At 40.3% G+C, this 10,926-nt stretch overlaps 1 protein-coding gene across 1 annotated transcript in view; it reads right to left on the reverse strand.

Annotated features, from left to right (window-relative positions):
* Window positions 1-3,829: 3,829 nt before the first annotated feature.
* Window positions 3,830-10,926, reverse strand: part of LOC128693554 (uncharacterized) — a 101,794-nt gene continuing 94,697 nt past the window's right edge. Inside the window, exons 7-8 of the mRNA XM_070097444.1 lie at window positions 5,321-5,417; window positions 3,830-4,122 (exon numbers count right to left, since the gene is read on the reverse strand). Coding sequence (XP_069953545.1) covers window positions 3,830-4,122; window positions 5,321-5,417 — 390 coding nt within the window. The remainder of the gene's footprint in view (window positions 4,123-5,320; window positions 5,418-10,926) is intronic.

Below are 10,926 nucleotides of genomic sequence, written 5' to 3' on the forward strand. Positions count from 1 at the left end.
CTTGCACACGAAAATCACCCACTACGAAAGCAAAAGACTTGGCAGACGATGCACCATCCCCCCAATGAAAAGCAGGGGTGTCACTAGCACGTTAAGAGACCATACAATAAGTGTCAGGGGCCCGAGACTGTTCAACTGCCTCCCAGCACACATAAGGGGGATTACCAACAGACCCCTGGCAGTCTTCAAGCTGGCACTGGACAAGCACCTAAAGTCAGTTCCGGATCAGCCGGGCTGTGGCTCGTATGTTGGTTTGCGTGCAGCCAGCAGCAACAGCCTGGTTGATCAGGCTCTGATCCACCAGGAGGCCTGGTCTCAGACCGGGCCGCGGGGGCGTTGACCCCCGGAACTCTCTCCAGGTAAACTCCAGGTAAACAGTAGAGCGAAAAACTAATGTGAAAGACCTGGGAGTGATAATCTCAGAGGATCTCATTTTCAAAGATCACAACAATGTTATCTATCATATCTTGTAGAAAAATAAGATGGATAATAAGAACCTTCAAAACTAGGGATGCCAAGCCCATGATGATTCTCTTCAAATCGCCTGTTCTCTCTAGGCTGGAATATTGCTGTACACTAACGGCACCTTTTCAGGCAGGTGAAATTGCTGACCTGGAAAATGTATAACCTTCACCCCACACGTAAGTACAATAAAACACCTAAATTACTGGGAGTAGTTGAAGTCCCAAACTTGCACACGAAAATCACACCCTACGAGAGCAAAAACTTGGCAGGCGGTGCACCGTCCCCCCAATGAAAAGCAGAGGCGCCACGAATACGCTAAGAGACAACACAATAAGTGTCAGGAGTCCAAGACTGGTCAACTGCCTCCTAGCACACATAAAGGGGATTATTATTATTATTATTTTATTTTTGATTATAATAATAATAAATTATTATCAAAGGGGAAGCGTTAAACCCGTAGGATTATACAGCGCCTGTGCACATAAGGGGAATGATCACTATACCCCTGGCTGTCTTCAAGAAGGCGCTGGACATATATCTGAATTCAGTACCTGATCAGCTGGGCTGTGGTTCGTACCTCGGTTTACGTGCGGCCAACAGTAACAGCCTGGATGATTAGACCCTGATCCACCGCGAGGCCTAGTCACGGACCGGGCCGTGGGGGCGTTGGCCCCCGGAACTCTCTCCAGGTATACACTCCAAACCTCTAGCTTTGAATTTGATTCTTTATTTCCCTGAATGAATGAATGAGACTGGGTAAGACCCCATGAATGTAATTATTACACGAAAGGTAATCCAGATTCAATTCAAGGAAAGGAAGAGTAGATCCATTATGTACACCGAACCCTTCCCAGGCATCAAGGCTGCCTTGAAGGTCCATAAATAATAATAATTAATAATAGCAACATAAGTATAAAAGCTAATACTACTAATAATTATAATGACAGCAACAATAATATAACAGTAATAATTAATATAATAACAGTAATATAATAATAGCAACATAATAATAATAAAAACAATACTACTAATACTAAGAATTATAATAATAATTTTTGCTTTTATTGTTTGCTAACATTCTTATTTTTTATGGTGTATTTTATACTATTTTATGGCTATGACGCCGAGTGACGCGTTGTAGTCAACTGAAGAAGCTTATGTACAAGCATTACAGATATCTTACATGAAATAAAAATGTATGGATTAATACTGATGAATGACTTTTTTTTTTTTTTTGGTCATTCGTCACTAATACCACTGACTATATGAACGAACTAGGTTCTAAACTTCAAGGAAAATTATCTTACTTATTTTTTGCAATGTTAAGTAACTGGACAAAATTACTGTTTTCATCTCGTCAGGCAGAAAGAGGAGGTTAGACAACTTTTTCAACTTTGCTTCAGAATATTCTTTCAATTTTGTAAATAAATGGTATACATTATCGACATGTGCAACATTTCAGATGTTGCACATGTGTCTAATTCTTCATTTTTCAATTTGGCTTCAGATTATTCTCTGTAATAAAAACCTGAATACGTACCGTATATCGCGGCCTATAAGACGCTCCAATGCATTAGACGCATTCCAATTTAGAAGGTAATAATAAGTAAAAAAGTTAGAGTGCCCAATAACCTCATTTCAGCTTGAAATCCTCACCAATTTTAACAAATTCATCACAAGCATTAAATTTACATTATGTAAAACTTACCAGTTGGTATAAACCTTGGTAATAAATACCGACAAGTTGGTTTAGAAAGACACGTAAGCAAACACTATGACATATTTATTAGAAAACGTTTCGGTCCTGGGACCTTGATCATTTCTGAAGTGATCACTTTAGAAGTGATCAAGGTCCCAGGACCGAAACGTTTTCTAATAAATATGTCATAGTGTTTGCTTACGTGTCTTTCTAAACCAAAACTTACCAGTACCTGATACTAGGATTGTCCAGGCATTCTCTGGGCAATCCTAGTTCGGGTCCTCATTGATAATCCACTTGTTCTGCCCAAGCTCTGGCCTCATTCACTATAGTTGATGTAAACACAGCATGACCACAATTCCTTTCATTTATTACCCAGTTCTTAATTTCATCTTCCACTGCTGGTCGTCTTGCTGCCTTGTGACGAAGATTATGCTTTTTCTTCTGTGCTGTCCTCAATCTGTCTTCTTGCTAACGCCACGTTCTATGTCTTATTTTCTTCTCCTTGTGGCTTAGCGCTTCTTTTTGATAATAATAATAATAATAATAATAATAATAATAATAATAATAATAATAATTATTATTTTCTTCTCTGCAGGTCTGTTGTCATGTATTTTGGTATTTATTTTATTTATTTTATGTCTTTACAAACAGTACATTGAGATTTTATATTTACAATAGTGGGTTGCAATGCAAAGAGAGCCTCTATTATGCCTAGGCATTATGGCTTACAGACTACTTAACACAGGATTATATCATAGTTGTACAGTAGGATAGTAATTATTTCATATTATTTCGTATAATCAAGTACCATTAATTTAAAATGTATGGTGTATGCATGTCTTCTCAGCCATCATACAAAGCATAATGGGCACCGTATCTGAAAATATAAAATTTATGGTACCTCAATATGGTTAAGATAATCTTATTACTATTCGTTTCTCACTGATCCTGGATTATCAAAATTATTTCACTGCCAGTTATAAACAAATGATACAGGACTACCTTACCCCGATGATCGAATCGAATCGAATCGAAGACGACGAGAGCTGTCGTAAGATGGGAAGGAAGAAGGATGGAAATAACTGGAAAAGGATGGGAAGGAGGGGAAGAGGAGGAATCAAGGCAAGTGGCCCAACCACTTTGGGACATGTTACTGGAGGCGTAGATGGAGATGTATTTCAGAAACACTGATGAAGACGATGTAGAAGGCAACAGGAACTCAGCAGGTGCTGGGTGCATCTTGCTGGATGGATGATTACTGCAACTTGAATGATAGGCGGCTGCAGGCGACAAGGAAGGAGCTCATCGTTGATTGGTCAGTTCATAGAGGTTTGGTGGTTACCTGGAGTCATGGCGTTGTTTTACGATTCAGTTCGTTTTCAAGACGTTTAAAACGTTGTAGAGGGAGCAAATTTATACGTGTCAGCAAGAGTTTTTGGCTGCACTCTTCTGCTTCTAGTTGGTCAACAATGGCCTTTAGAATAGTAGAAAGCTCAATTGTACGAAGAGTTCCAGCTGAGCAGGAAGAATCGATGGTAAACTTGACTTTCTTTTCGATGAGGTGAGAATAAAGTTCAGGAAGCAGCATGTCTTGATATTTTTCTGTAGTGTAGAAGTTGATTCCATTCCACGAAGTATATTTTTTTATTATCTTCATCGTTATCATGTCGAGAGTCGTGAGATGATGATTTTTTTTGCTGTTTTTTCTTTCTTGTTAGGTGTTGTTGAAGGTGGAAGTGAATATTCGTTGTCATCTTCAATAGACGAATAGGAAGATGTTTCTAGTGGCAAGGCTTCTGATTGGTCGGTTTCAATGAGGAGTGGTGGCGGTGAAGGCTTCTCATTGGACGTTGTTGGAGTGACGTCACTAGTTGTTGGTGGTGTTGGATCTGCTACATCCGAGGTTGTGACTAAGTCTTTGGTGAATTTGAGAATTTCTTCAAAAGGTGGCGATGCTGGAAATGAGAATAATGGCATGTTATTTAATGCAAATAACTCGTTGATGGTAGAGTTAAAAGATCCAGGTACAGCCATGTTCTGCATGTGAGCGTATAGTAGACAATAGTGGATCTTCGTTACGTCACATGTTGGAGGAGTGATGGTGGTGGTGGTGGTGGAGGCGGGTTGAGTAGATGCTTGAAGTAATTTTTTTGTGTCTGCTTGCAACTTTGTTATTGCGGCATGCGTTGGTGTGTTGTTGGTAGATTTTTTCTTTGTTGCATCTTGTTTCTTCATAATATCCTTTCTTGTAGGACATTTTGCTGCCAATGTATGGTGATCATTACTTTTACAGTTTAAACATGGTGGTTGTGTTGGAGCAGCAGCGGTACAGGAACTGAAGGTGTGTCCCTCACTACCACATGTAGTGCAGAACTTCTTGTCTTTTACTGGACATGCTTTGGTGGTGTGAAGAATAGCAGTTCCAGCAATGTTGGATGTAGTGATATCTCTCTGCTTCGATGTAGGTGGGACTGATGTAGTAATAGTAAACAGCAAGACCTTCGTTCAGAGCAGTGGCAGCCATGTTCACGTCGGTCAAGGTAACTTTGAGCATAGACGATGCATTCGGGATTTTGGTAATGCTATCAACAGTAGCCCAAGTATTTTGCGTTTCAATGGATGACTTGAGTTCAGCAATTGATTGAGAAGTCAGAATCTTGTCCAGTTTTTTTAGGAATACTGATTTTCTTGCCCTGAGGGCAGGAGAGGATGTAACAGTAAATCCTTGAGCAGTAAGAGTAGTGGTGGCTTCTGTGGTGAGTAACTTCTCTGCTTCAGCATCATCGTGACATACAACAATGAATGCTTCTTTCAGTGACAAAATAGCATTGAATTTCACTTGCAATGCTCCCTGCACAACAGTGGCAAGAGCAAGCTTCGTTGAATCATCAACGGTACCACTTTTTGGCTTGATCTTTACACAATTTGCGTAGCTCATCGTGGAAGTAAAGGCGAAGGCGATGCTGGTAAAGGTTCCCCTCCCCAACGGGGATCGTAGGGAGACAGAGTAAGGAGAGCTGCTATGACTTGCCAGGGCGAGAGTCAAAAAGCAGAATCTGTGTCTGTGTCCCCCGATGATCTCTCCATCTTAACTGGTGAAACAGTCGCTGGTGGCTGAGTTGTTGCTGTCTGCACAACTGTACTGAGACTCACAGAGGGATACTGACGCGTCTTTGTCAATATCAGTATAAACAAAAATGGCTGCTTCAGCTATTGTTGGGCCACCGTATTTGCTTGGCAATATTTCACACTATAAGTACCATAACATATGGTAAATATGATTACCGGTGCCTAGTAATAAAGTGAAAATAACCACCATGTGCTACCGATAACGTAGTATACAGTAGCAGTATTTTAAAGTGCCTACCATAAATGACGCTGCTTTGTGACTTCGGTAGTTTAAGAAATAAGAAAGGTGTTACTTCAGCAGGAATTTCGTATTCTGTCAGTATCCCAGTACAATATCTGTATTTCATAAATAGCCTGTCTCAAAACATTTTTAATTTACTGTAATTGTGAAACACGGGACTTGTTTTGGTTTCAATGACTGGGCATCGATGTAACTGGAGAGCTACAGCCCACCACGCAGCCCTGTATAGCCCTTGTGGTTTAGCGCTTATTTTTTATTATAATACAGCCAACCACACACACCAAACTTATACCTCCCGTCACTGATCTTCAGTTTATAGGACGCAGTTTTTTTTATGGGAAAAAAAAAATGCGTTTAATAAGCCTCGAAATACGGTATTTTTGTCTGGCAGGATAACGTGGTCTCCTAGATTTGAAAACGACGGAAAAACATGAATATGAGAGAGAGAGAGAGACCACAAACCTTTACGGATAACGACGCACTGGCCTGTCCTAGTCCATTGTCAAGTCACAACTGGGGCAAGAAACAGTATGGAAGGCTAGAAAGAGTTTATGTAAGTGACTGGCAACAGTATAGTGTGTACATGGATGAGTCAAGGTTGTTCATATTTTTTATATTAAAGTCCACAAAACAAATATGACACCAATGAAATCAGACTTTATCATCACGAGAAACATTGTTGTGGCTAGTGACTCCCACTGTTTACTGATGTTTATAAACATTGTTGTGGCTAGTGACTCCCACTGTTTACTGATGTTTATAAACATTGTTGTGGCTAGTGACTCCCACTGTTTACTGATGTTTATAATGATAGTGCTAATGAGGTCAGAGTTTAGTCCATTAATAATGAAAACAAAACATGTTTATATTTACAAATATAATGGTGAGAACGACTTGTGATGTTAATGAGAAAACTGTAATGTACAACTTCTTCGAAACTCTTATCTCCCCGAACTCTATTCTTAAAACGTTAAATAACGTTAATGTTTAATACTCTAGAAGTATTAGAAGAATTTTCACCGTATCACATTAGAGATTGTGTGAGGGAGGATATATACATTGAGAGATATGTTTCTGAATATTCACCATAAGTAAACTTTAATCCCATTTTTTTAGGGTTAAAGTATTTTTGTCCAATGGTGAACAAGTTATAAGAAATCTTAATGACCTTCATGCAGTCGGTAGGCTTTAACTCAGTTAACCAACCAACAGTATAAAGACAGACAATAGGAATAAATAGATTAAATTTGTAACTTAGCCTACCCAGCACTGACTGGGACCTAAATACTAGGATCTGACTTTGGAATGTGCTTTAAAAAAGTGATAAGTGCCCATAATCGTTTTAGAAAGCATATATATTTTAGGTTAAGATAAATGATAGAGGCGGTGGGGTATGGTACACGTATTGCACTGGTCTTCCACGAATCTTTGAGGAATTAGCAGACGACTGTGTAAAATACTGTGACAGATCGCACAAATATAACTGCAACCGGTGTTAACCATTATAGAACCTGAGGAGGTGACTTGGTAATAGTGCTCGGCTCACAAAGGGATCTGGGTTCGTTAACCAGTCAAGACGAGACATATGGACAAGCTGCTGAGAGATATGGTTACAAAGCACATACCATCTAGCCAAAGACCAAGTTAATAAAGTAGTGAGTAGACACCAACAAGACAATCGGAAGCAAAATCCATTCAATCACAGTATAAGGAGAGTCCACAAAGCTATGTAAACACTAATTCCACTCACTGTATACAGAGACAATCTTCCCCCTAGGACCTGAATCTTCACTAGACTAACATGTTGCGCATTTACTATCTTATCAGTTTTATCATTGCCTAATGTGCGTTATGTTGTTTGTAGATCGTGGAAATATAAACACATATGGAGTATAATGTGATCCTTTATTGACAACGTTTCGTCCACACAGTGACCGTTATCAAGCCACAAATCAGATCTACCTGGGGTGGAAGGTACGCGAGTATTTCTAGTCAGTTTCAGAATGCTGAGGTCAAGTGGAGAATGCTGCATCTGATGATTTACCGAGTGGGGTTATAGAATCTGAAATCTGGGTAGCTTGGAAGGGAGATTGGATAATGTTATAAAAAAAAAACGCGATTTCTAATAAGCGTAGAGATCTCCAGTGAATACTAGAAAGTACTGCCCTTCTAGCATCCAGCCTGTTACTGGGTTTTCGTAACAAGTAGTCAGTATCCTGGTCCAATTATCCATTAAAATTTAGTAAGATTCAATAGTGCTTCGGGATTACAACTGGTAGGCTACTAACTAAAGAAATTAAAATTTAATAAGTTTATTAATAATAAAATTGTCTAGGCGTATATTATCAAATTAAATTAATGTAATGAACATAATCAAAATATTCACTTCTCTCGTGTACAGTAGTATTGTGCTGAAGGCACATATCACCATTATGGCTTTCAAGTACCGTCTGGTACATTGTTAGCAATTAGTAACATAATACAAATATATACAAGTAAGTTTGTGTGTATGTGTGTAAGTGTTCTAAGTAGTTCGCTATGTCTCAAGACTCGACTAGACTTAACCAGTGACTGACTAAAAGTCCTCACATAAAATAACTTCTTGACCAACCTGGCAGCCAGAACAGCTTGCTTGAACAATAAAACGACTGATAAGCCGAACAGCAATATAACAAGCAACAGCGACACAGTATCAGGAACAAGGAGATAATATAACGACACTAAGTGGGACCATCAGCAGATCCTCCACAAAAGTCACAAAACTCCCATACTACTGAATCTAAGTTCAGCATTAGAAAATCCCCGACTGTGACAGTACACAGATACCAGTACAAATTAGGTCAGAAGCTACAGCTCAGGACCTGAGTTGCTCAGTGTGTCTATAAGACACACAACCTCAGTACAACGTCAAAAAATCACTAAGTCTAGGCTATGTTCTGTGAACAGAGTTACACAGAACCAACAAGAAAGCGACAGAGACGATCTTCCAACAAGGGCCAGCAAGGGAGAGCTAGGCACGTCTTGTTCGAAGAACGTCAGACAAGAGAGGGCGAGTCAAAACCAGACAGTCTCACCCAGGTGAGGTGTGATCACCCCCCCCCCGATCACGTGATAGCTCCGTGCTGCTGCTGCCCAGCAACACCGAGAAGCCGGCAGGGGAAACAAGTGGAACTGGTAGTTAGACAATCAAGACTTGAACTATGAGCACTGAATAATATATATAAATGTTACATTGTACCTAATAATATAACTAAATCAAATAATAATGTAAAGCAATATATTTACGATTTAGCTATTATCGCAAAAATAAGCAATATAAAATTATATCAACAAGTTATATACATTGTGACTCATTCAGGGGTCGCAATAGATAAGTATGTGAGTAGACCTTCTGCAGTGTTCCTCCATTCCTATGTTCTTATGTGGGGTAGCGATGAAGAAGTTTCTTGGCAAGTGGTTCAGCTATGTTATAGAAGTCATTGTTCTGGTTGAAGTTGTTGGATATAGAGATAAGCGATAATTCTATGATTCTTCGGTATTGATTCTATGATTGTTCGGTATTTGTAGATCGTATTTGAAGACCTGGAGTATACCTGGATAGGATTTCGGAGGTCAACGTCCCCGCGGCCCGGTCTGTGACCAGACCTCATGGTGGATCAGGGCCTGATCAACCAGGCTGTTACTGTTGGCCGCACGCAACCCGACGTACAAACCACACCCCGGCTGGTCAGGTACTGATTTTAGGTGCTTGTCCAGCACCTTTTTGAAGACAGCCAGGGGTCTATTGGGCCCCTGACACTTACTGTGTTGTCTATTATCGTGCTAGTGGCAACCCTGCTTTTTATTGGGGGGGGGGTTGTTGTATCGTCTGCCGAGTCTTTTGTTTTCGTAGGAAGTGATTTTCGTGTGCAAGTTTGGTACTGTTCCCTCTAGATTTTCCAAGTGTATATAATGTATCTCTCCCACCTGCGTTCTAGGGAGTACAGGTTGAGGAACTTCAAGCATTCCCAGTAACTAAGGTGTTTTATCTCCGTTATGCGCGCCGTGAAGGTTCTCTGTACATTTTCTTGGTCAGCAATTTCACCTGCCTTGAAAGGTGCTGTTAGTGTGCAGCAATATTCCAGCCTAGATAGAACAAGTGACCTGAAGAGTGTCATCATGGGCTTGGCCTCCCTGATTTTGAAGGTTCTCATTATCCATCCTGTCATTTATCGTTCTATTGTGTGATTGGAGTTTGTTTTATACTCCGATATAGTTTTAATTTCCTCACGTTTTTTCATATCAGAGTAATTGAAATTTCTCATCATTGACCTTCATATTGTTTTCTGCTGCCCATTTAAAGATTTGGTTGATGTCAGCCTGGAGTCTTGCAGTGTCTTCAATGGAGGACACTGTCATGTAAATCCGGGTGTCATCTGCAAAGGAAGACACGGTGCTGTGGCTGACATTTCTGTCTATGTCAGATATGAGAATGAGGAACAGAATGGGAGCGAGTACTGTACCTTGTGGAACAGCTTTTCACAGTAGCCGCCTCAGACTTGACTCTGTTTACTACTACTCTTTGTGTTCTATTTGTTAGGAAATTACAGATCCATCCACCAACTTTTCCTGTTATTCCATTATCACTCATTTTTTGCGCTATTACACCATGGTCACATTTGTCAAAGGCTTTTGCCAAGACTGTGTATACTACATCTACGTTTTGTTTGTCTTCTAGAGCATCCAGGACATTGTCATAGTGGTCCAGTAGTTGGGACAGGCAGGAGCGACCTGCTCTAAACCCATGTTGCCCTGGGTTGTGTAACTGATGGGTATCTAGATGGGTGGTTATCTTGCTTCTTAGAACCCTTTCAAAGATTTTTATGATATGGGATGTTAGCGCTATCTGTCTGTAGATGGCAAAGTCTTCCCTCTCTTCGATGAGTAAGATACATGTGAACACTTGGATATCTGATGTATAAAGACACGTGTGGAACATATATCTGCACTGCTGAAAGGTTTCGCCCGTGCATCTGACTTCTTCAGTCAAATACATTCCTCAGCCTATCAGTGTTGAGGGACTGATTAACTCAAAATGATTACTTGTATTATTTACAGTGTTATATTCGTCTGTATTTGACTGAAGGAGCCTCGTCTCACACACCGAGTGTTGGTGGTTCAATACCGCGCACAGATGGAAATGTTGGGCATGTTTCCTTACACCAAACCTGCGCACATAAATCACTCTCTATGAAAGCAAAAGACTCGGCAGGAGATGCAACATTCCCCCGATGAAAAGCAGAGGCGCCACGAGTACATTGAGAGGCAACACAATAAATGTCCGGGGCCCAAGATTGTTCAACTGCCTCCCAGCATACATAAGGGGGATTACCAATAGACCCCTGGCTGT

This window comes from Cherax quadricarinatus, chromosome 57, assembly GCF_038502225.1.
Source record: "Cherax quadricarinatus isolate ZL_2023a chromosome 57, ASM3850222v1, whole genome shotgun sequence".
Classification (NCBI taxonomy): domain Eukaryota; kingdom Metazoa; phylum Arthropoda; class Malacostraca; order Decapoda; family Parastacidae; genus Cherax; species Cherax quadricarinatus.